This window comes from Manis javanica, chromosome 15, assembly GCF_040802235.1.
Source record: "Manis javanica isolate MJ-LG chromosome 15, MJ_LKY, whole genome shotgun sequence".
In the NCBI taxonomy this organism is placed as follows: domain Eukaryota; kingdom Metazoa; phylum Chordata; class Mammalia; order Pholidota; family Manidae; genus Manis; species Manis javanica.
In genome coordinates, this window is record NC_133170.1 from 14,336,287 (window position 1) to 14,363,969 (window position 27,683).

At 37.1% G+C, this 27,683-nt stretch overlaps 1 protein-coding gene across 3 annotated transcripts in view; it reads right to left on the minus strand.

Moving 5' to 3' along the window:
* Positions 1-27,683, minus strand: part of PDE3A (phosphodiesterase 3A) — a 305,023-nt gene that overhangs the window by 60,465 nt on the left and 216,875 nt on the right. For all 3 annotated transcript variants that reach the window (XM_037020355.2, XM_037020352.2, XM_073223613.1), the window contains one exon: positions 1,587-1,844. In XM_037020355.2, the coding sequence (XP_036876250.1) occupies positions 1,587-1,844 (258 nt within the window). The remainder of the gene's footprint in view (positions 1-1,586; positions 1,845-27,683) is intronic.

The following is a 27,683-nucleotide window of genomic DNA, read 5'->3' on the forward strand; positions in this document are numbered from 1 at the left end:
ATTTATACACCTATGCACATATATTACTTCTTATGAGAAGTTTTCCCCAAAAGTTACCTGTTTGGGACATGTTTGGTACATGGAATAATTTCTATCATCTTGCACAACAGTCTCTATACCAAAGTGTTTATTGATTTAACTTTAATTTCTTGATTTACAAATGACAGGGGATAAGTGGAAGAGCAAAGCTTGCAAATGTATCGCCTCTCTTGTGGTTAACATGACTTAGACATCAGACATAGGGGTAATGTCACTGCACCAACTTCTCTTACTAGAAGACTCCAGTAGTTGGCCTGCAACCCTCTCTTTATTAGTTCTTCCCCTGCCATATCCTAAACAGGATATGAAGCATCATCAGTGCTGAGGCAAGATTCCAGGCTTACCAGGATGAGTAAGCACTGGCATTCCGAAGAGGGCCTCAATCTTACAAATTAAAGTGAAGGTATCATCTAGTACAACTACAACAATTGTTACAATACGTAAAGCTCAACCCACTTTTTTGTGCCCAGCTCCTATGTAGGCATAGTTTGCAAACATGCATTCTGCTCTTCTGAAGATGGTGAAAAGCTTTGAGAAATGAGTACACAGCAGTTGGAATTCAAGAATAGTTCTGACACTAAGTAGTTTCCACTCTATCTTAAAGACCTAATATGTATCTTAGAAAGTAATTCAATAAGAAAGAAAAGGTCAGACACTGTAAATACCAGGATTATTGCCTATAAATCTGCCAGTGACTTCATACTTGTTTTGAGACCCAAAGGAATAGATTAATCCTTTACTGTCATATCTTACTTCTCCATACCTTTCTCAGGGAAGCAGACTTTTGGAGAAAACTATCTAAACATATGTGAAAACTGATTGACAAAGTTGTGTGAAAAACACATTCTGAGTTAAGACACTCAACAATAGCAAGACTGACTGGCTACCAGCTCAAGGGGATGGCTGCTTATTTACCAAATAGATAGGCAGGATCTACCACAGATGACTTAAATTTTGACTTTTTTTTGACGGCAGGGGGGTGCTTTTAATGTGAGTTGTTTTCAACTAATGTCAGGTCTCAACTGGGTGCAGGATCCTATCCCATTATTTACTTTTATAAAACTCTTTTATCCTTAAGGTAGAAAGAAAGAATCACACAAATCACAAAGGCCATCTTTTACTTTAAATAACCTAAAATCAACTAAAACTGTTCTGAGTTCAGAACTTGTTGGGTTCTGAAAACCATGCAGGGTCTATATAAGGGACATAATACTAAGAAATCAAGGAGTGAAGGAACCTGGTGTTTCAGAAGGCAATGGATTTTAAACAGAATCACACTAGAATGGGAATAGGGATTTTTTCTGGTTGGTGTTTTGCTTTGTTTCTGTTTTTATGTTAATCCTTATCCCACAGAAAAGGGGCTGGCATATGGAAGTGTATCAGTTATAGGGACAGAAGGCTTCATGTTTAAATTTTTATTACTTTGGTTACGATGATCAACACATCTTCACAGAGTCACTAATATGAATCCGCGTAAGGGTTTGGGGTGACAAGACGACGAAAGAAAGTTGTATGACAAAATCCAGCAGTATGACATTAATACCTACCTTGGGAATAGCCAGCTTGTCTTTTTCGGAGTTTTCTTCAGAATCAGAACAGGTATAGTTTTCACTGAAGGAAACGACGGGATTCACTCTGGGCTTGTGAATGGCCTGGAAGGTGAGCTGGGTGCTGAGCAGGTTGCTCACTGCCCTCAAGGACGTGCACACATTGGGGGGCAGAGAGGGGTCTGCCAGGAGGTCAGTAATGAGGCCGTGAGCCTCACCCATCACGGCAATATCCACAGTGATACTGGTTCCTGAAGACTGAGACACCAAACAAAGGAATGGTCAGCTGGAAAGGCCTGAACCTGAAGGACAGAAAATGAAATGGGGCTTTTTCTGAAAAACAGACTGAGTTGACCTTTTAGGACGGCAGTAAAGTAACATTCAAATCACATTTCTATTTCAAATTCTGCCAAAATCTGCCATGGTTTTTGCCATTTTTGTGTTCATGGTGCATTTTTAAATGCTGGAACTTGGGGAGGACATATTTGGTGAGATTAAAAAGATAAACACTGGTTTTTAAAATGCAAGAAGTTTCAGACAGCTGGGAAAACATCATATCAATCACTCTTTATAAAGAACTTTACATTTTGATGCATGTTATTTAGAAATATCATCCTGAAAGTAAAATTAATTAATATGCTATAAAATTTTATTTTCAGCATTTTTAAAATTAAAGTATCATTGATATACAATCTTATGAAGGTTTCACATGAACAATATTGTGGTTTCAACATTCACCCATATTATCAAGTCCTCCCCCATACCCATTGCAGTCACGTTCTATCAGTGTAGTGAGATAATTTTAGCAATATTGTAATGTGATCATTGAGCCGGGCACATGGTTATTATTCCACTAATATTAGAGATAAGCACAAAAAGCAAGTTAATTTGTGTTCAAGGTCACAAGTTCTTCCCTCTTCTGTGGTTGGTAAGATGAGAAATTTAGTTCTGGAATTCCATGGCGCATCTGTCATATTCTACTAAACTAAAAAACAGAGGATAGGAATGTTCTTCACCCCGATGGTCAGGCCAGAGTACAAGCAAGAGGAAAGTGTGACAGTGAGGGCAAGCATGAGGGGCTGGATAAGCTTGCACACAACAGGCAGAGGGCCATTAATATTGGGAGGTTGCCACAGTATGAGGCACAAGGAACCTACACAACTTTAAATTGTAGAGCACAGGGATTGGAGTGCAAGTTCTGGAACTAAGCCACCTACATCCAAATCCTGACTCCTGACCCTCCCACCTTCTAGCTGCATGATCTTTAGCAGGTTTCTAAGCTCATCATCCTGGGATTTCCCCATCTGTAAGATGGATATAGTAATAGTATCAACCTCAGAAGGTAATTAGAAGAATTAGAAGGGATAATATATGTAGAACACTTAATATTGTGCTGGCATTTACAAATGCTCAACAGTAATAATGGTATAAATAATAATTATAATAAAAATTTTGGAATTTTTCAGTAAGAGGCTATTAGAAGTTTGGCTATATATTTGGAAGAAAAACAAGTTTTAATCATTCTCTTAAAATAAACTTTTAAAAATAACTCCAGAGAGATGAAAAATTTTAATGAAATTATAAGCTTAAAAGAAAGTATGAGATATTAATTAATAATCTTGCAATGTTAATAATATGAATTCACAAACTGTCAAGGAAACATCAGATGGATCTGGCTACATAAACTTCTACATAAGAAAATGTACCATAAGCAAAGGTAAAAAAAAAATATAAGGAAATGTTTGTCCCAAAGAGATGTCAATACATACCCAAATGAAGTGTTTCTAAAAATAACAATAAAAGACAAATCTGAGTAAAGGGAATTAACAGACAACTCAAACAAAATATAAATAATCAAATATATAAAAAGCAACTTGCCTTTCCAATTTTTAAAAATTCGTATTAACATAAAAACTTTTGCTTATCAAGATGGCAAACTAATAAGAGATTGACAGCCACATATAAGTAAAAGCTCGGGGAAATAAGCAGTGAATAAAAAACATCCAATATTTTTAGAAGGGCATTTTGCTGAGTCTATCAATTTTGTTTAAATGTATGTATCCTATGAGCCAGTAAAACAATGTAGACATATGGTCTAAAGAAAAGTGACAAATATGTAAATATATACGGACAAAGACCCATAGGATTACAACAGTGCTCTAACAACAGCCACCAAGTAATGTAGCCGTAAATGCCTATCAGTAGAGAAAAATGTTAAAAAGAAATTTGTATTAAAACTATATATTGTAGGAGCTGGCAGAAAAAGATGGCAGCATGAGAAGTGAGGCAGAAATCTCCCAAAACCACATAGAACATGAAAATAGAGCAAATGCAACTAATCCTGAAAAAGTGACCTGAAGACTGTAGAACAGACTGCCTACATCTGGGGAAAAGAGAAGACCTCACAGAAAAGGGTAAAGTAGCAAAGCTGTGATCTGGTGGGACCCAAGCCCTCCCCCAACTCAGCCCACAAGTAGGAGGAAGAGAAACAGAGCAAGGAGGGAGGAGAAGCCCAGTATTGCTGAATGTCAGCCCTGGAGATCTGCTCCAGGAGCACAAACCCACATTACATGGTGTCCTGGAGATTAGAGGGGTTGAAAAGCAAAGATGGGTGGAATACTCAGAAAAACTGAAATTCCAGCTGCTTGTGAAGAACGGATCCACACAACTAGCCCCCCTGGGAAAAAAGAAAGGCAGGCAGTTAGAAGGATTTATCAGCAGTGAAAGGGGCACTAAAGGGGCAAAGATTACATAGAACTTGCAGCTCAGGATAAAGGGCAGGTAGACAAAATCCTCCCTGCAGGCTCAGCCCAGCAGTTGGGAACTATCAGAAGTTTCAGATGCTCCACCCCCCTGGCTGGCAACACAGCCCTGAGACTCCCCACTGTGGTATATAGTCTGACACTCCTTCCTACTGGCAGACACAGATTCTGCTCACCTGCTGCCCCACCATCACACCAGGCCAGCCAGAGGGTGGTTGCACACAAGAGAGCTACAGGGGCATAGCACAAAGGCTCCTCTCTGCATGCTCAGACCACTGGACTTGGCAGTGGAGGCAGGCCTTACAGATGGGAAGGCAGGAAGAGCTCTTTCCTCCTGGCAGGCACTGGTTCCACTTGCCTGTGACCCCTGCCATTACTGGAGCCCCTTGGCAGCTCCAGAGAGTTAGAGCTTCTGGGCACTAGAGAGCACTGCCTACATAAAGTTATCATTCCATAGAAAAAAACTAAAAAAGTGAAATGGCAAAGAAATTTGGTCAAAAAAAATTACAGGAAAAAATGCCAGAAAGAGAGTTCAGTGAAACTAAAATCTCCAATCATCTTGATAAAGATTTCAAAATAAAGGTCATAAATATGCTCACTGAGCTACAGAAAAATAATCAAGATCTCAGGGAGGACTTCAACAAAGAGATAGAAACCTTGAAAAATATAGTATCTCAAATGAAACATACAATGGAGGGATTTAAAAGTAGATTAGATGAGGTAGAGGAGATGGTTAATGAAATAGATTTTAGAGAACAGGAATACAAATAAGCTGAGGCACAGGGAGAAAAAGGGATCTCTAGGAAAAGAATAATAAGAGAGATGTGTGACCAATTCAAACATAATAGGCCTACCAGAAGAAGAGAAAAGAGAAAAAGGGATAGAAAGTGTCTTTGAGGAAATAATTGCTGAAAACTTTCCAAATCTGGGGAAGGAAACAGTCTCCCAGGTCATGGAAGTGCAGAGATCTCCCAATGCAAGGAACTGTAGGAAGATAACACCAAGACATATAATAATTAAAATGACAAAGATCAAGGACAAGGAAAGAGTATAGAAAGCAGCCAGAGAGAGAAAGATCACTTATAAAGGAAACCCTATCAGGCTATAAGCATATCTCTCAGCAGAAACCTTACAGGCTAGAAGGGAGTGGAATGATATAGTTCATGCGGTGATACTAAAGGGCCTCCAACCAAGAATACTCTACCCAGCAAGATTATCATTTAAATTTGAAGCAGGGATTAAATTATCAGATAAAAAATAGTTGAAGGAAGTCACCACCACTAAGCTAGCCCTACAGGACATGTAAAAGGAACTGTTCTAGATGAAAATGTTCCTAAGGCTAAATAGCTGTCACCAGTGAAAATAAACCCACAGTAAAGGAAGCAGACCAATTAATCACTAAGCAAATACAAAATTAAATCAACTACTCACAAAAGTAGTCAAGGGATACACAAAGAGTACAGAATATGACACCTAATATATATAAAAATGGAGGAGGAAGAAGAAGGGGAGAAAAAAAGAACCTTTAGATTGTGCTTGAAATAGTGTAATAAGCAAATTAAATTACTGTTAGATAGTAAGGAATTTGCCCTTGAACCTTTGGTAACCATGAATCTAAACCCTGCAATGGCAATAAGTATTTACCTATCGATAATCACCCTAAATGTAAATGGACTGAATGCACCAATCAGAAGACATAGAGTTACACAATGTTTAAAAAAACAAGACCCATCTATATGTTGCCTACAAGAGACTTACTTCCAACCAAAGGACAGACAGACGAAAAGTGAAGGGATGGAAAAAGATCTTCCATGCAAATAATAGGAAGAAAAAAGCAGGGTAGCAGTACTTATATCAGACAAAACAGACTTCAAAACAAAGAAAGTAACAAGAGACAAAGAAGGACATTACATAATGATAAAGAGGTCAGTCCAACAAGAAGATATGAGCATTAGAAATATCTATGCACCCAACATAGGAAGACTTAAATATGTGAAACAAATACTAACATAATTAAAAGGGGAAATAGAATGCAATGCATTCATTCTAGGAGACTCCAACACACCACTAATGCCAAAAGACAGATCAACCAGACAGAAAATAAGTAAGGAGACAGAGGCACTGAACAATGCATTAGAACACACGGAACCAACAGACATCTACAGAGCACTCCACTCAAAAGTGGTAGGATACACATTCTTCTCAAGTGTAAATGGAACAAAGTCCAGAATAGATCACTTACAAGGGCACAAAAAGAGCCTCAGTAAATTAAAAAAGATTAAAATTGTGCCAACCAGCTTCTCACACCAAAACGGTATGAAACTAGAAATAAATTATGCAAAGAAAACAAAAAAAAATCACAAACATATGGAGGCTTAACAACATGCTTCTAATAAATGGATCAGTAACCAAATTAAAATAGAGATCAAGCAAAATGTGGAGACAAATGGAAACAACACCCCAAAACCTGTGGGGATACAGTGAAGGCAGGTCTAAGAGGAAAGTATATAGCACTACAGGCTTACCACAAAAAAGAAGAACAATCCCAAATGAACAGTCTAAACTCACATTTAATGAAACTAGAAAAAAAAACCAAATGAAGTCCAAAGTCAGTAGGAGAGATATAATAAAGATAAGAGCAGAAATAAATAAAATTGAAAAAAATAAGGAATAGAAAAAAATCAATGAATTCCAAACACATTCTAGGAGGCCAGCATCACTCTAATACCAAAACCAGACAAAGACACCACCAAGAAAATGACAGTCCAATATCTCTGATGAACATAGATGCAAAAATCCTCAACAAAATACTAGCAAACTGAATAAAAAAATACATCAAAAAGATAATCCATCAAAATCCAGTGGGATTTATTCCAGGGATTCAAGGATAGTACAATATTCAAAAATCGATCGTCATCCACCACATCAACAAAAAGAAGTACAAAAACCACATGATCATCTCCACAGATGCTGAAAAAGCATTTGACAAAATTCAAAATCCATTCGTGATAAAAACTCTCAACAAAATGGGTATAGAGGGCAAGTACCTCAACATAATAAAGACCATATATGACAAACCCACAGCCAACATCATACTTAACAGTGAAAAGCTGAAAGCCTTTCGTTTAAGATTGGGAACAAGACAAGAATGCCCATTCTCACCACTTTAATTCAAAACAGTACTAGAGGTGCTAGTCATGGCACTCAGACAACACAAAGAAATAAAAGGCATCCAGATCAGTAAGGAAGAAGTTAAACTGTCACTGTTTGCAGATGACATGATAATGTACATAAAAAAACCCTAAAGAATCTACCCCAAAACTACTAGAATAACTGAATTCAGCAGAGTTGGAGGGTACAAAATAAATACACATAAATCTGTGGCACTCCTATATACTAATGATGAACTAGCAGAAAGAGAAATCAGGAAAACAATTCCATTTACAACTGCATCAAAAATAATAAAATACCTAGGACTAAAACTAACCAAAGAGGTGAAAAACCTATACCCTGAAAACTGCAAGACACTCTTGAGAAAAATCAAAGAAGACACCCATGAATGGAAATACATTCCATGCTCATAGATAAAAGAATTAATAGGACAAAATGGCCATCCTGCCTAACATAATCAACAGAATCAGTGCAATCCCTATCAAAATACCAACCCCACTCTTCAATGAACTAGAACAAATAGTTCTAAAATTCATATGGAACCACAAAAGACTCTGACTAAGCCAAAGAAAGCCTGAGAGGAAGAATAAAGCTGGGGGGGATTACTCTCCCCAACTTCAAGCTCTACTACAAAGCCACAGTAATTAATTTGCTACTGGCACAAGAACAGACCAGTAGATCAATGGAAAAGAATAGGGAGCCCAGATATAAACCCAAACATATATGGCCCATTAATATACAATAAAGGAGCTATAGATATGCAATGGAGAAAAGACAGCCTCTTCAACAACTGGTGTTGGCAAAACTGGACAGCTACATACAGGAGAATGAGACTGGATTATTGTCTAACTCCATACACAAGGGTAAACTTGAACAGGATCGAAGACCTAAACATAAGTCATGAAGCCATAAAACTCATAGAAGAAAACATAGGCAAAAATCTCTTGAATAGAAACATTAGAAACGTTTTTGTAAATGCATCTCCTCAGGCAAAAGAAAGAAAACGAAACATGAACAAGTGGGACTACATTAAACTAAAGAGCTTCTGTACAGCATAGGAAACCATCAACAGAACAAAAAGGCATCTACAATATGGGAGAATATATTCATAAATGACTTATCTGATAAGGGGTTAACATTCAAAATACATAAAGAACTCACACTCCTCAATACCCAACACCCAAAAACAAATAAACTGATTAAAAATGGGCAAAGGATCTGAACAGATACTTCTCCAAAGGAGAAATTCAGATGGCCAATAGGCACATGAAAGATGCTCCACATCACTAATCATCAGGGAAATGTCAATTAAAGCCACAATGAGCTATCACCTCACACCAGTTAGGATGGTCAACATCCAAAAGACGAGAAACAACAAATGTTAACAAGGATGCAGAGAAAGGGGACCCCTCCTACACTACTTGTGGGAATGTAAATTAGTTCAACCATTGTGGAAAGCAGTATGGAGGTTCCTCAAAAAACTAAAAATAAAAATACCATTTGACCCAGTAATTGCACTCCTAGAAAATTACCCAAAGAAAAGCAGATCCCAGATTCAAAAAGACAAATGAACCCCTATGTTTATTTCAGCTCTATTTACAATAGCCAAGATACTCAAGCAATCTGTGTCCATGAGTAGATGAATGGATAAAGAAGATGTGGTACATACACACCGGAATATTATTCAGCCGTAAGAGGAAAACAAATCCTACCATTTCCAACAACATGGATGGAGCTAGAGGGTATTATGCTCAGTGAAATAAGCCAGGCAGAAAAAGACAAGTACCAAACAATTTCACTCATTTGTGGAGTATAACAAAGCAAAACTGAAAGAAGAAAACAGTAGCAGATTCACAGACTCCAAGAAGGGACTAGTGGTTACCAAAGGGAAGGAGTTAGGGAGGGTAGTTGTGGAGGGAAGGAGATTAAGGGGCACTATAATCAGCAATCACAATATAGGTAAGTCATGGGGGAAGGTGGTATAGCACATAGAAGACAAGTAATAACTCTTTAGCATCTTGTACACTGATGGACAGTGACTGCAATGGGGTGGGGGTGAGGACTTTATAATGTGGTTGAATGTTGAAACCACAATGTTGTTCATGTGAACCCTTCATAAGACTGTATATCAGTGACACTTTAATAAAAAAAAGAAACTATATTGTAAAGTGATGATATACTTGTTTAAAAGATTTGAATAGATCTATAATTGATTACTTTGAAAAACACTCAATGATTGTTCAGTGGGGGTGGGGGGAGAATATGTCACAGAAAAAGTAAAATATGTATTGATTTTTGCAATCAGCAAAATATGATAATTTTGAAAACATCCAACATCCATGAAGATATCTAGTCTTACAATAACTATAAGTAATCAATATATTTTTTATAATGGTATCATTTAGCACAGTTCCATCTTTCTACCCCTAGAATAGTAACTGTAACAATAATAGTGGTAGCTGATGTTCATTCAGCACAAGTCTACCAAGTAGGTACTCTTTATGAACTTCATTTTCATTAGCAAAATTAACTTGCCACAAAAAGAATCAGAGTGCTGTAATATGGAAACCTAAGGCTGCAAATTCTCTGATTCTACAGCTCAGGTGCTGAACTAGTACACTGATGTAAATTTGGAATGTTTTCATCTTATGTTCCTAAATCTAACTGTAATTATTTAATGGTTTATTTAACTGTTGTGTCCATTTTTTCTCTTTGTAGGCCTAACAATCTACTAAATACTCATGTAAAGATTTAAGTGTAATTTTTTTTAGTAATAGTCCTGAACACTGTTACTTTTTTTTTAATTGAAGTTTCATTGATATATTATCTTATATTCATTTTAAGTTTACAACACAGTGGTTCAACAGTTACCCATATTATTAAATCCTCACCCCTGCTAGTGTAGTTATTATATATCTAGACAGGAAGATGTTAGAGAATCAATGACTATTTTCTTTATGCTGTACTACCAACCCTGTGACCAACTTATTATAATTGAGAATTTTGTGCTCTTTATCCCCCTCACCTTTTCCACCCACCCACTCTAACTCTTCCCCCTTAGTAACCACCAGTTTGAGTGTAATATTAATTGTTTTAGGATACATAATTATGCCTATTTTGCATATGTACATTGTTTTACTTAAAATGTTCATGAGAAATGCCACCGAACTAAGTTAACATTATCTTTTAGAAACATGTATTTCAAGTGCATCTCTAATTATTATGCTTCTGAAAAACTTAGTGTGATCTTCTGAAACAGTAATATTTATTCCTACCAACAAACAAGTCATTGCAGTGCTTCCCTAAAACTGAAAACGTTTGTTTTTAGGATATAAACTTTTCAGACTTTTTGATAGTGAAATCAACAGCATATGCTCTAATAGTTAATAATTTACAATAGCCAAGATATTTTTTTCCAAAACATTCTTAATATATACAACTTACAAATCTGGAGAAAATATAAAGCATATTCACTGACAATTAGAATTATAATTTTTTGTGAAATATTAGTGAGAGAACAAGTCTTTTGCAATTCTCTTATCTTACATGTATTTTTATAATACATTTTCTTTTTTTTCAGTAATGGAGTATTTTTATATACTCAGAAAAAACACAAACATTAAAATTTTTAAATAATTTAGATATAGACAGAACTAAAAATTCTTTCTTATAAGTCAATGTGTACATAAGAATTCAGAAAACAAACACATTATGTATGCCAGTGCTACTTATGCTATGGCTTTTGTGAAAATAAAGATCTTGAAGTGAAAACAAAGACAATATTCATGCCAATAAGAACCAAATTATCCATATTGGAATTGATTGGCTAAGAAACCAAGGTGAAGATGTTTACTGTTGAAAAACTCTCCCTAATATAATTCAGTCTTGGCTTTAGTGGTTTTCTGACTCAAGAATAAAATTGTATAACAGTCAAAAGACACATCATACTTAGAAGTTATCACCACTTTTTGGCTTAAGTAATGAAAAGTTTCAATGAGGCATGAAATCTAAAATGAACAGATTTGTTTGCCACAAAATCACCAAGACTAACCACACACACGAAATGAGGAAAGACTGAAAGACAGATGGGCCACTATTTCATCAGGCAAATTATAAAGACACAGGCATGTCCAAGGAGCCACTATTAAGGGACTTTTGGGGGGAAGGGTTTTGGTTGACAGTAGTTTTTGCATCATATGATTCAAAATATAAAACAAAGGAGTGACTCACACTGAGGATATTTCCTCAGCTATCAGTTTTAAAAGTAATATACTTAAATTTCTAGGCATACCAAATAATACTCAGGAATATTTCATTTAACTGTTGAAATCCTAAGACAGTGACAATAAATACTAAAGGTCAAGTTTATACAAAGCTACTTTAAAGGAAAGTCTTAAGCTAACAGCCTGAAATCATCTTTGAGTGCAGTAATGAATTATACCAAGCAGAAAACCACAGTTGAGTCTTTTTACAGTGCAGAGATCAAACAAATTTTTTCCTTTTAAAAAAAAGCAACTGAGGATATAAAACGTTCTACTTTGCAGGCTCTCTTTATAACAGAAATATTTATCTTTAACATTTAAGAAAATACAAGTATAATTCCCTAGAAGCTATTTAAATGGCAACCAAATTTGGATTGCCACCTTTAAATAGAAAATCTGGAATTTAAGTCCGATAAACAGTAGAGGAAAGTGCAGTTTTATGTACACACCAAAAAAATAAAATAAAAAAACTTTCTTGATAAATCCACTACTTTTCAAAGTACCCAGTTTTTAAAACATCTCCCTTTTCTCCCTTTATCTCCATTTATTTTACCATCTCCTGGATGTCTTACCTAATGCTGGCTTTAGATTTTCACAAATGTATAATGGTCTTGTTATGATCCAGATTGCTTCCCACTAACTTTATTCATTGTAAACCAAAAGCCAGGAAAATGTGGAGTTATAGATAAGAAGTTAAAAAAACAATACTAAATATACATATAATCACCACTAAACATAATTCCTACACCAGGCACATAATCATCAATTACAGAAAATCATTTTCACTTTTACTAAACTGTGCCAAAACTTTGACATTACACTACTAGTAGGACAAACGGGAAAGCTTTGAATATGTTTTGAGGACTAGTGGTTCAGAAATAATTTGCACTCTGTCAAGGGCACCTATGTTTCTAAATTACCATAAATTTGTACATTATGAAAAAAAATTCTAACATGTAATCCATGTAATCAAATTATTAGCAGAATGTAAACAAAATTGTGCATTTTCAAATTACATGCCAGGTTATTGACTGGTACTGTTTTTGGATTTCTATTAGAATACCATTCATAAAGGGAGAATTTCTAAAAGAAAAAAATTGTTAAGGAAGTAACTATGGGAACAAGGTAAACGGACCGAGGATGCCAAGAAACATCATTTCACTGAAAGAAAGTGAAGGTGCCCAAGGGGGGAATCAGAAAGGGAGTGGGAAAATTGATGTCAACAGCCCTTTGCTGTTGTAAGGTGTAAGGAGTTTATATGGTGTAAGGAGTGGGGTCGAGCTAGTGCATCCAAGTCCTGACAAAATTTCACTGGAAGAAGCACCAGTGTAGTCAAGTTACAGGCGTTCTTCCTGAACATTTTGAAGCGACAATTAAATTGACAATTTAATGAAATAGGTTATACACCTCCCTGCACAGAGGCAGTCACTCTCAAGTCTTCTGATGCAGTGAATCATTTGATGGGTCATTTACTTTGGAGATAAATTTATTTTAACGGAAGGGAAAGAATTAAAGGAAGCGTAAAAAGCCTTTCTTCCTAATTCTACATGAAACTCAAAGGTAGGTGACAAACGCTAAAGCACTAGAATTGAGACATTATCTAGATGGCCTGGTTGAGATGTTATAGGCATCAGGTTAGGCCACTTTTTTTCATTTCATATTTTAATCTCTGATGGTTTTAAAAACCAATCACAGGTTATCTCTAGGCAATACTGTATCCATTGGAGCATGCAGACGGCTCTCCTTTTACAGATTCAGAGAACTGGATTGGGCTTTTCAAAGGTCCCTACCAATTGTACAAGTATAAAGCATTTCTTTAAAGAACATACATATACACACATACATCAATGAGAAAAGAGGAAGTGGTTTTAAAATTTATTTCTTGGCATCATTAAGCATTTCAAATGAAATCAACAGTAACTCCACTTATTGGGGTGAGCATTTAATAATGTAGAAAACTGCTGAATCACTATATTGTACACATGAAACCAATGTAATATTGTGTATCAACTACACTTCAACTAAAAAAAAGAAAAATAAATAAAAATTTAAAAAAGATTTAAAAATTACTACGTGGACTTGAAAAAGTCCACATTTCACTTCTTACCCAAGCTGTACACTGTAACTTATTGTTGAGTTACTGATGCTCTTTCCTCTCTATGGTAAAATGCCTAGTGCGCATTGGACGCTCATGGGGAACAGATTATTCTCTGGAATATCTACATAATTCTTCCAGGAGCTGAGTTGTACATTTGCCAAATATCAGTTTCATTTGATCCCAAACCTGTTTAGGCCAGTTATATTTGTCATTGCAACTTAACATATACTAATAAAATATCTATAAACCAGTCATCTATGAGTGAAAAATGGAATAATTTCCTTAAAACTAAATTGAATAGCTTTAAAGACTTCATAAAAGTGAGGTCCTAACATCAGTTTCTATTAAATTAAGTAGGGGAGAGACAACCATCAAGATTCAAAAAGAAAATGATAATATACCTGAAAGATTTTCAAGTCAGAATGCTTCCAAGTGACTAGGTCATTTCCACTGTGAAGAAAACTGAAGCAGGCAGTTGTATACAATAAAGTATGGGTGGTGTGTATATAAGAAAGACAACTTGGAACTCTGATCGACACAGTGAACATACCCTCAAAGAGAAATTTTCTTGACTCCTCATCAAAAGGTGTATGGAAGCCTGCATACTTATGTATTAAGTTAAAACACATCACTAGAAGTAGGGGAAATATTTGTCAAATTTTTATGATTCTCTGCTTTAAAAGTTTTTTAAATTAACAGACTAACTACTGATCCTAGTGTTATCTATAAAGAGGATTCCATACTGTTTTAAATCCAACACCTCCTTTCACTTGAAACAAGACATAACAGCTAAGCCAAAAAAACTATTCTTGGCCATCCCTGGAACAAAGACTAGAAAGTCAAGTTTAATTTATGAATTAGCGCATGGGGTGCAAAAAGGTACATCTGAATATTTTCATCATGTATATAATTTGGAAGGTAGCTGGAAAGCAAGGTCAGAAAGAGTTGGGATATGAGAAAGTTTATTCATTCAACAATAGAAAATCGGTTTTTTTAAATGAAGGAAGTACATGGGGTCCCTAAGAGCACACGATCAAGCATTAGACAGACTATGTCCAAATTTCAGACATGTTGAGATTTGGGAAAATAGACTATCTCGTTGGTTCTTGCTTTCTCACCTCTAAAAAGGGGGCAATAAATATACCTAGTTTACAGTATTGTTGATGATTAAATGAGATCATGCACATGAAGACCTCAGTGGAGGGCTTGGCCCAAAGTACATGTTTGATTACAAAATGTATCACCACTATTATTATTATTATTCTTGCACTGAAAAAGATTGTGGACAAAGAGATGCATGTTGTATGTCTGTGTTTGTCTCCTACATATACTGGATAGTAATTTCTCTATAAATGAAGGCAACATAGAGATATGATTTCTCTACCAACAAAGCCAAAATGGATCAATGAAAACAAACACCTGAACACGTTTATTGCTTATTCTAGGTTAATGTAGGCTCAAAGATTGTGCTCCCTACTCCCATATACTCCTAATAGTTGTGAGGTTAATTTTAAGCCCCTAGAAAAAAGTCCTGGTTTCAGCTAATATGGTTGATTGCCCTGGTATGACCTACAGCGCAGTAGGGGAAAGGAATTCTAAAAGCAGGCATCGTTGCTTCACTGTTAGAAGTTTCTTCTTTTTCTTCTTCATTTTTTTTTCTTTCTATTTAGTCATCTGGGGAGGCACCCTGGGAGGCAGACAGCGTGGGAAGAGCATTGTCAGGGTGAAGAGGGAGTTGGGGTAAGAGGAATAAACAGTGCAAGGGATGACACATAAAAGGAAAGCATCCCTGGGCCTTACACATTTTTTGTCCTCAATGCTGGGAAAAGATGCCGATGGGTTTTGGGAGCTGTCACCTCCTACATCTCGAAAGCACAGTTTGCCACCCAAATCCTTCCAGTCTTTCTCTGAGAGGCTGTCTGTGATACCAGGAAGTAGTGTCTGTGTCTTTAATGTACTAAATTCATTTAGAAGGTGAGCTGCATTTGATAAATGGTTTTTGGTGTATTACTGGTTCTGACCTCAGAGCCAGCAAAATTGCATATGTTTATACTTTCATAGGGCCCATTTATAATTTTAGACTGGAAGTTGGTTGGGAAATTTTTAAAAAATGAAATCATGTGAAAATTTTGCAGTAACTCATTGTAGGCTGAACCTTGGCGAAATGCCACCCTAAGGAAGCAGATGTTTGCTTATTTTAATTTTCTGGCCGGGAATATGAGTTTATATTTGGATTTTCTCTTAAGATAATAGATAGATATGTACAGTAGGAAGAAAACCTATAGGGCCCTTCATTAATTGCTGAAACATTCTCTCTATTTATGTTTTTTAAGTACCTTCGAGACACTAGCAAATTCACCCAACATCCTCAAAAATAACAATCGTCACAGAGCACTGCTTTATTATTTAGGAAATAAAACATACTTATCAGATCACTTACTCTAGCACCCAAATCGCTGAGAAGATAACGTTAGCTTAGCTGTCTTGGACTTCTAGGCTGGTTCTGTTTCTTCTTATAAGAAAAGATGAGGTGTCTGGCAAAGCTATGAGGAATTCAGGTAATGAACTGTACACGTCATTGCTCATGCAAATGCAGGTAGGAAGGCTTGGTTAAGTATAAATTGCTATGTCAATAAAAAGCACCATTATTTCTGTTAGTGGAAGAAATGGGTTCTCTGGGCATGAGTTTGTAAATATTACAGATGAAATTGAGAATCTCTAAGTATGAACTTATATTAAGATGATGAATTTGGTGGTCTTTTGTTTGCAGTTTAAGAATTGCTATTAAACTTGAAGTTTCTTGTTTGCTTAGCCTAAAAACAATTTCAGTGGACAACAGATGGCAGTATTCTGCTTTTTAAATGACCGATTGTCTGAACATCTTTTTGAATGGGTGCTGTTCCCTCATTAACAGGCAGAGTTTAGTTTCCTTTTTCACAGGAAAAAAAAACTAAAAAAGAGTTTTTTTAAGTACCGTCTAGTTTCCTTTTTCACAGGGAAAAAAAAAAGAAGAGTAATTTACAAAAGACAGTTGGGAGATAGTAATACAAAAATTGTGTTATATCTCTCAGGATCATTGTTAAAAGGAAACTATGATTACATCATTCATAATTTGCCTAAATTACAAACATTTCAGTTCTGCCACCTTTTTCTATTTTTATACTGGCCATGTTGTAAACATGAACCATTTTCATATACCATTCTTTCTTCCACTTGTAATTTGTATTGTGGTTAAAATATTCATGAAACAAAACCCATCAAAATACGCATGCTAACAATTTTGTGAGATTTCATTCGCATTTGTTTTATCCATGTTGTGTTATCCCTGGACTCTTTCCTGCCTCGGGTACTTGTCTATGCTACTGATTTCCTTCTACTCTTGATGGTCCAGATCGTCCCCTGACTGCTGCAGTGGTACCCAAACTGGTCTCCATGTGAGTGCCTGTTGGAGCATCCTTGTACTTGGACGCAAATGAAGAACCCTGGGAGCTGTCATCTCAGAGAAACCTTGCATCCCTGACCTGTTCTCACGTGTATCCATAGATCCTTCAGTCATAGCACTTGTGACAGTTTCGATTCCATTTTTGATGTGTGATCATTTGATGAAGTTTTATCTTGCTCTTTTAGGATTAAAGTTTTACAAGGACAGAGGCAATGGTAATTTTCATTTACCAGCTTAACCCAAAAGCTTAATTTCTGGTATTTTGTAGGTAACTCAATGATATTAGAAATAAGTAGCCTACTCTAAACCTCCAAAGATAAGTAAATTTCCTCTCTCCAGATCTGCTTTAAAGAAATGTAAAAAGACAAACAAATTACAGTGGCCAGGGTATTTCCTTAAAACAAATAACCGAATTCTCTAGAAGCTATCCTAAAACATTTAACCTCCCAGCACAGTTCCATATTCTAATCTTACACTTAAAACTTAATAAAATATTGAGAATTGTTAGTATTTCAGGGACACTGAAGTCATGAGTAAAAATTATATTTAAAAAACTGGTTCTGGAATAACTAGTATCCAGAAAAGAGTGACACTGCCAAGGAGAAGTAATAGTCCTGATTAAAGAAATCAACTCTACACATTTTTCTATCATCTGGTACTTACAGAAAAGAGTAAGCAGAGGATTAGGATATATGGGTGAGTATTTTCTGGGAAAAAAAGAAAATCTTAAAAGGACTGAGGTGAAAAAAAAATGACCTTTCGGGGCTAAAGTTCAGGTGAAGTACATAGAACATCAGGTTGAAAAGGATGTGTCTGTGTCTGTGTACAGCATCATAACTGGTTAGTAATACTTTTTTGTATTTAAAAAAAGTAGTTATTAAGAGTAGCTCTTAAAAGAGTTTGTAAAAAAAATTCGTAACTCTGTTGATGAATGTTAACTAGACTTATTGTGATCACTTCACAATATACACAAGGATCAAATCATTATGCTGTACAGCTGAAACTAATATATGTCAATTACATTTGCATTTTTAAAAAAAGAGGAAGAAAAGGATGTGTCTGGAGAAAGTGGAGGGAGCAGAGCAGGACAGGACCACAGCCATATTCAGGAGCTTTGATCACCTGCTAAGGGCGACAAGAAACCCTGTATAGTAGTGACATGACAGTGTGCGTGGGGGAAGGAGTCAGGCAGACGTTCACGCTTCTGGCTTGGGCGAATGGGAAACTAAGAATAGTTCCCTGCGTTAGGAATCACAGGAGGAGAAATACATTCTGGTGTAGATACTGAGATAATTCATCTCTGAGAACATATGTGATGTTCACAGGATGATTCAAGTTGTATATCCGGAGAGCCTGCTGGACTAGAAATATACATGTGGGGATTGATGACATAGGTAAGGTCATTTCAGGAATACACTGCCATGGAGGTGTATGAAGAGAAAGGAGAAGGAGACGGAGGGCAGAGCCATAATCAACGCCAACATTTAAGGACCAGGGAGAAGAGAAACTCACAAAGGAAAACGAGGGGGACAACTGAAAATTAAGAGGGTCGAATGGGTTGAGGGAATGCTTTTGTCAAGAGAGGGGGAACAGCCAGCAATGACCAGAGAATTTATGAGATTAATAAATCCTGAAAAATATCCATTAGTTGAGTATCTGGAAAGTCATTGGAAACAGTGGACAAAACAGTTCCAGTGAAGCATGCATTGCACTAAAGTGGGAAACACACTGCACTACACTGAGCAATGAAGACACGGCAATGGATGCAATGGAGACAACTCTTTGGTGAAAACTAGGTCTACAATGGGAGATAGAGATAGGTCAGTATCCAGAGGGAAAAGAAGCTCAAAAGAGCTGGTGAGCAAGTGGACAAGCATAAATGTTGAAGGGGCAATCCCACTAATGTGAGTTTAAAATGCAGTAAAGACAATAGTGTGATAAGTAGATCAAGGTCCAAGAGAAGGAAGTAGAAGGTGGGAGGATTTCTTTTCACAAAAGAGGGTACCGTTCCCAAGGCAACAGTGAGCAAGCAGTGTGTTTGCAACCTTGCGGGTGAGAAGCTGGAGTTCTTAAGCTTTGTTTTTTATTTCACGTGTAAACTAGCCATGAGCCCCTTGTTGAGAAAGTGATGTAGACAATGTGGAGGTCAGAGGCACAGCGGAGAATGAAGGTTTGAAAGAAGAATAAGAAAGAGCTGGCTAGATTCTTAGCTAATACCGAAGGTCCAACTGAAGTTAGAGACCATGGGCTCCAATATGTTGCCAGTGTCACTTGGCATGAAATTTTACATGAAGAGGCAATGAAGTGAAAACAGGAGGGGTGTGCCAGATAGGAGAAAAGACTGGACAACTGGACCGGAGACCTAGTGTGTTGGAAGAACAGATGCAGAATATGAGACTTGAGCACAAGAGCATGAGGAAAACTGAGTTCAGAACGCTGGGTGGGGTGTCTACACGAGAAAGACACATGCAGGGTTTCATTAGGAGACTAGTCTCGCAGGCATGGATGCTTTCTGCTTTTTATTAGAGGAAATTAAGGTTGAAAAGAAAATATGAGGCCAGATTTCAGATGCCCAAATGAATGAAAGACAGTTTTCTAATTCTCTCAGTTGGTAATTAAGTGATGAAAGATGTCTGAGAAGGAAAATAATGTAATCAAAGAGTGCACAATGCTTGAGGAAGGTCAAGGTGTGGCACAGCAGAACACAGATGTGACCAAGACTGCTACAACAATAAATGCAAAACTAGGATTCCTGCAGCATGAATGACCAGCAGGGGAACAGGAAGAATACCATTCAGCAAGCCAATTACAATTGTAAACGGATTCGATGACAAGATGAAAAAAATGCAAGGTACTTATTCTTGTAGTAGTCTTTACCCTGTCCACCGTATTTTGTCAGTTCCCTCTTTCAGAAATCTCTTCAAGGGCCCTGCCCTCACAAAATAAAATGTGGAGGGGTCACTTTTGAGTGCCTGAAGTCCATACTGGGTATGACCAACTGTCTCAGAAAGTGTTCTCTTTTGATATATCATGGTACTAGCCCTCTACAATGTCCACAACAGAGGGGTGAGCAGATGCTGTGAACAGATCAAAATTGTTTTAATCCAACTTTAAATACCTTGTAAGTGTATTTTACAAGTTCAATAAATTCCAATTTCTAAAACTAGTCAAGGATACCCTAAATTAAGTAGTAAGGTTTTCAAACTTAAAAATACATCAAATTTCAAAACATTTGCACATCAATCATTTTGGAACTTGAATGCATTTTTCTAGAGAAATAACACTATAAATGATGAAATCTCTAGGCTAGTTCATAAAAATTTATAAAACCACTGGATATTAGGTATGAGAGCATTGTTTTTGTTTTCCATTGCAAATGCACAGAATTGCAATTACATGGAATACTTTTAAAGACAGAAACATTTTGTCAATGGTGCGATTCCAAGAGGGAAACTGGAGGGACTGGGAAACATCCATTTCTGCCTCACTTACTCAACACATTAGTTGAACATCTCCTCAGCAACACCTACTGTCTATACCCTAGGCTGAGGGAGATGAATGCATCTGAGCTGCTGCCCTCAAGCAGCTTGCAGTCTAGTGGAAGATGGTCAGGGGGCTGAAATAAATCAGAAGACGTGAAAGAGGGAAGTGGGGGAACCCTGCAGATGGATACCCAATGCATCTGGTTATGAGGAGTGCCACAGAAGTTCTCAAAAGTGCAGGTCTCAAAACACTTACATCTGGCCATGTAGTTCTTTTCCACACAAACTTTGAAATGGTTGCCCTGAACTGAGTCACCATTATCATCCATACCTCTTCTCAAAGTAGGATTAAAAAAAAAATCAGTTCCCCAGGGAAGAATAGCAGAAGGGAGAGGGACTGGTTGCAAAGAAACCCATCACTCAAATAGAGACGCCTCTGGTTCTTTGGCAGTTCCCTCAACCTCAACATCTTTAGCCATTTGAACTCTCATAGCTCCACCACCGAAGTCTCACCTTTGAAACACGGGTTTCATGGCTCCCCAGCTTCCTGTTCCCCCCATAAAGAACAGGAGCTTGAAGCTCGCTTCCTCTCAGAGTACTTGAGCCTGCATTTTGTCAAGTGAGCTTACCTGTGAACAATTTCGCATAGAGATTTGTGTAAAATATTAAAAGTTTCTAATATCATTTCTTGATTTTTCCAGAAGGCAACACACAGCTCTGCAAATTACACTGGAAAGGGAATGACTTTCAAAGTTTGAAACTAGTGCACAAAAGGTTAAATACTTTGCCCAAAATTACACAGATAGTTAAGGGGCAGAGGTAGAATTCTCACCCAGGCAGCCTGGACCTGCACTATTAATCACAATGCTACACTGCCCATCAGTATTTTGGGTAACTGTTCTTACATATGGTCACTTACCTTTTATGACAGAAATATCTTTGCTTATTTGCTACACACTGTTAGTTTTGCAAACTCGTCCTTCAACTAATCTTTATTAACTTAGGTTTCCATAATCAAAAGGATCTTACTAACATCTCCAGTAAACTCTGAGAATTCACGGTGTATTCTTTGCCTTCATATCTTTTTTTGAAAATTAAATTAGACTCTTCCCAGAACTAACTTTTAGACAGGACCCCACTATTAATATTTCTCCATCAAGAAAAATACCATTTAGTCTTTTTCTCTATTTCCTGTACTTAAGCCAGATCTCTTATACTATTTGTCCTAGAAGGAAAAACAAGTAAGCTTTTATGAAGACTTCTGTTACCAATAGGAAAGCATCTGTCTTTATTTTCCTTTTAGGTGGTAATGAAAATAAAATTTTATAATGTATCTGTCTACAAGTCTGGGCTAATTACTTCAGTTTAAGAAACTGGTTTCAGTTATAATCTTATTATATTCACAATGTTATGAGACATTCAGATAATAAATATGATTACCTTTGGGTCAACAGACCCCAGTAGCTTACCAAGACATTTAATAGGCAGATGTTCAGCAGGACCATAAAGGTTTTGCATGAGAAGCATTTCAAAATGATAACCTACTCCTCATGTTTAGCAACAATGTGTTGCTGAGTAAAGAAGGAAATCAGGCAAGAAAATAAGTCATTTGATCATAATGATGAGTCACTAGCATTTATGTCATGGATCTGTTTTCTTCCTTGTAGACATGATTGTTAGTTCAGTCAATGCCTCCATATGCCATTAGTAGAGCAATAATAGCATATTGAAGAAATACAAACGGCCAACAATTTGTCAAGATTCAGCATGGAATCTTTAAGACAAAGCTCTATGCAAAAAAGGAAAATAACTTCAGATACGATATTTTAAGATCATAATAATCTTCTAAGATTAGTAACACTGCTGATTAAAAATGTGGGAACACTGCTGATTAAAAATGTGGGCTTTTTTTTCTGGGATCAAGAAGAAGGATCTAGAGAGAAACTGGTAGTGAATTCCTCTTTAGCTATCACATTAGTCCATTTTAGTTTGATTTCATCTTAAAGAGATTTGAGAATAGACAGAGAAAGACAAGTACCAAATGATTTCACTCATTTGTGGAGTATAACAAAGCAAAACTGAAGGAACAAAATAGCAGCAGACTCACAGTCTCCAAGAAGGGACTAGTGGTTACCAAAGGGAAAGGAGGTAGGGAGGACGGGTGGGCAGGGAGGGATAAGGGGATTAAGGGTATTATGATCAGCAAACATAATTTAGAGGGGTCGTGGGGAGGGCAGTATAGCAGAGAAGACAAGTAGTGCCTCTATAGCATCTTACTATGCTGATGGACAGTGATTGCAATGGCGTATGTGGGGGGGACTTGATAATATGGGTGAATGTAGTAACCACAATGTTGCTCATGTGAAACCTTCATAAAATTGTTTATCAATGATACGTTAATAAAAAAAGATGAGAATAGAAGTATGGTAGAACCTTAATTAAAATATCTCATAGAAACAAATAAGCAAATCATTATCAAAACAGAATAAAAGCAATGAATCCCCTCATGCTGATTCTGATGGCAAACTAACCACTAAAATTAATGTAGTGACGTCTCACCAAAAATAGCCTCCAATTGTTTTCCTCTGGTTTCAATATTTTTGACAAATAGTTTAACTTACTATAGTATCTTTACCATCAACCATTCTCTACCCCCATAGCAATTTTAACCATGCTTAGCAAAAAGGTACCCAATTAATTTAAATGAATTTATCCCCAGTTCTTAATGGAAAAGACACACAATTTATCCAATCATTTACTGGAAATTGTAATTTAGCTTTATATAGAATTTCATAAGTCTTTATTTCATCCCTATTATTTCAGTGAAATAAGTGAAATATTCTCTTCTTTTTAGTAGTAATCCCCTACCTCTGTATTTTTAATCTCGTCCTTCTAACATAGACAGCATATTTCTTCTTTAATTAGTGTTTCCCTTGTTCTCTTTTTCTCCCCCATCCTTCCTCTCAACCTAAGAATACCAGGATTTCCCCTGGTAACAAAATTGTTCTCTGACCCCATCAAAGGTACTACCCTTTCCTTTTGAATTCTAATCAACTCAACCCCTAGGAAGAGAGCGCTCTTCTCCCTTAATACAATTTCTAGAGGTATTTAATTTCCCATTCATGGCAGTCTGATTTACGTCTCTCCGATAAATATTCTCTATCAAGTGCAAATACCTGAGTTAAAATATCTAATGGCAGCATTCCTGGTTTGCCGCCCAACACCGCAGCCTCTCTCTCTCCTGTTGCTTGGCTCTGCCCTGGCCTGGCTTTCTCTCATCTCTCTGAGCAGGAACTCGTTGGCTTTGCTGGTTCTTCTTCCCTGCTTCTTCCTCCCTTTTCTTTTCTCACCCTAATCTACGCCCTTCCCTCCCAGCTCTCCCCTGTGTTGTAATGCATACCCGCTACTCCGGATCTGCAACCCCAAGCATTTCTCTGGATATCAGACCTGCGGTCTTAGCTGCTCTCTGGGCAGCTCCACTCAGATGCCGCCTGGTTATTCCAGACTCCACCCTCCCATCTCCATCTTCTTTTCCTCCTTTATTTTTTATCTTGGCAAACAACAAAATCATTCACCAAAAAATTTTTTTTAATTGATATTTTTTACTATCTCACCTCCAGTATGAAATTGGTCACTGCATCTGAAATGCCTACTGAAGAGTCCTGTCAACTGTTTCTTCCTTTAACATTCTTCCGTCCTTGCCTTATTCCTTCTCTCATTATTTCACATGAGGATGGCTCCAGATTTTCCAGTTTTTCTTACCACAAACTTGTTTTTTCCCCAATACAGAGATATTAATATGCTGCTCTATTATTTTCTCTGATGGTCTCCCAAAGTTATAGACCAAGATTCAACTTGTTGGCATGGCTTCAAAAGTCTTAAAACTTAACCCTTAACACCTTTTTCCCAGGTACATTTCCACATATCCTACTAATGTCTCTCCTCCCCAGCTTATCCTGGATTATCTCCTCAAATGCGCTACTGCAATCCAATGCCTTGGCTTATGGTTTGACTTGCCTAGTACTTCAATTCTCTGGTATAGTGGTATTCATGATCGAGATCCAACTTTAAAACAAAACCATATTAGCTTCATTCCCAAACTGACACCACATTAATCATCCCAACCTCAAAGCCTTTGTAGTACTTTGTGCCAACATCTACTATCATGTTGTGCTATTGCTAATTGTTTGTGACTAAATTCCTTGTTGGATTGTGACTTTGAGGGCAAGAATGATTTTCATTCATTTTTACTACCTGAGTACTCAGCAAACTGCAAGATCTCAAAAACTTAATTATTAAATAAATGAGTTCTGTCTTCTAAGACAATATGTTGTTCTAACAAATGGTTCTCAAAAGTTTGGAGAAATCTCCAACATGCTAATCAGTCTGAAGTATGCCTTCATCTTCTAGTCAAACAAAATCCCCTTCAGGTTCTCACAACCTCCTACAGAGTATCAAGTTACTTAGGGCGACTGCCTGCAATAAACGCACTCAACTGACTGGCAAACACAGAAGTCAGTCCCACGAGCAATGAATAGAATAGGGCGTGTGGAAGAAAAGGGAAGCACAGTGTACTAATTCGCTTTGTGTGCTCTCCCCGATTTTCATAAATCCTTGACTACATGTCCCACTGCTTATTTTCAGGGTCTTCTTTATGATCAGGACTGGCTTCCTTTGTAATAATGGCACATTTGCATTATTGAAAATACTAGGACATAGGAGGAAAAAAATAAGAGTGGACAGACTTTGATTATGGCTAAACCAGTAGTTTGATACTGTATGCAGTATATGACTATATACAGTGTTTAAATTCCATTTAGTAAAGGCTGATCACTTACACCTTTAAAGAAAAATAATGCTGGAAATACATAGTCATTCCCTCTGCTTCCTTAAAACAAATGCTATCTTTTGAGCTGTCCAGTGTAATCATACATATGCTCTTTGAAACAATACTCTTGCTTCCTTTGGATTTGAGAAGTTAAAAAAAAACAACAAGCCTCTAAAATAAAATCTTTCAAGAGATAAGACTCACTCTGTTTCCACAATATAACCCACCCAAGATTGTGAATGATTGCCTTTTTGCTTGGGAGAAATACTAGCAACTGTGCTGAGATTTAGGCATAAACGGAAAATGCCATATTGAAAATTATGTTTGTCAGGAAGACTATATGGTGGTAAATATTTTTTGCTGACTACTAATAATAAGGAATATTAGGAAAGAGCGGCTGCAATGGAAGAGCTTGTTTTAGTGCAAATCAAATACCCTGAACTGGCCAAGTAGAGCTTGCAAAAAAAGCTGGCAAATAGAGCTCTTACATTGACAAGGACACATTAAGCTGATGGCAAGGTGACAGTAACCGTTAAGATCATGTGAGTCTCTTTACTCTGAAATTACACTTCCTAAGCACACTTCTGATACTGTAATGACAGTGTCTTCTCCTCAGCCTAGAAAGCCCACCTTTTTAGAAAGACTCTAGACTCCCCTTGCTAGAACACCCAATATCCTTCTCTAATCCCATATTCTTCCCCGAGTTCTCCACACCCTTGTCAACTACCATCCAGTTTCTCTACCACAGTTTTTTTAAGAACACTTAATACTGTCTTCATTTTCTTACTTTCCATTCCCATGTGAATCCACTGAGCTGGGCTTCCAGGTTAAAGACTGTAATTGCTCTTGCTATTACAGTGGGTCTTATTTGCCAAAGTCAAAGGATACTTTTCAGTCCTTGTATTACCGGACTTATTCATAAGTTTACAGTATTGGTCACAGTCATTTTCTAAAATCCTCTCTTCCTTCAGCTCCCATAGCTCTTTCCCTCTCTCTCTAAACATTCTTTTCTGTCTCTTCGGGAATTCCTCCCTCACCTCCCCAGCCCTCAACAGTTCAAAAGCCATTCCCCAGGTTTCACCTCTTAGCCCCCTGCTATTCTCATTCTGTGGACTCTAATTTGTTCACACTTTCAGGAGATGCACACCACCTCTTCCAGCTCACAGCACCTAAACCATCTCCCTGCCCAAACCTCTGCCCAAGGCCTTGTACTGAACCTGGACTTCTGGAGATGTGCAGCATGGCGCCCCAAAGTCCAGCACCCACATCTTGCCTTACCCAACCCTCCCAATCTGCCTACCTGACTGCAGAATCCCAGTCAGTGCCTCCACCTCCACCAAATCATCACGCCAGAGACCTTTATCTCCCCATACTTACTTTCTCCAACTCATTAATCACTGAGTCCTTTACCTCCTATATAGTATGCTTTTCCACTTTTTTTATTGCTTCAAAGCCACTTAATTGCTATTTCCTACATGCTATTTTTTAAATCATACATACCTTGGCGAATGTTACTTCTGCAACATGCCCTGCCCTGCATCTCTCACCGTCACCTCAATTTGGTTTATTCCTACTATTCTCTTACTACTTAACTCTTCCAAAACCACTTTTTCTAACTCCCCACTCTGTCCCTAGCCAGGGTGGGTGCCCCTTATCCACACTCCTATGACACCCTAATTATATGTCAGTCATTACCCTTAAGTTGAAATGGTTTATTTGCATATATTTCTTCCCCACTAGACTGTGTATTTAATTAAATCAGTAAATGTCTCCAGCACTTATCATGGTATAGGGGATCCATTAGGTACCTAAACAATGTTTCACAAATTAATAAATTCATTTTTTATTCACTGATTTATTTACCCAAGTAGTCTTTCCTATTCCACAAACAAAACACTTAATAGCCAACATGAGTGCTATGATCTGTTTGGCAATGATATTGCTCGAGAAAAATGAATACACTGATATTCTGGTTTACTCATTCACCTCTCATGAGATAAATTAAAATGCACAAGTTCTTTGAAACCTGGACTCTCAGGGTGAACTTAGTAC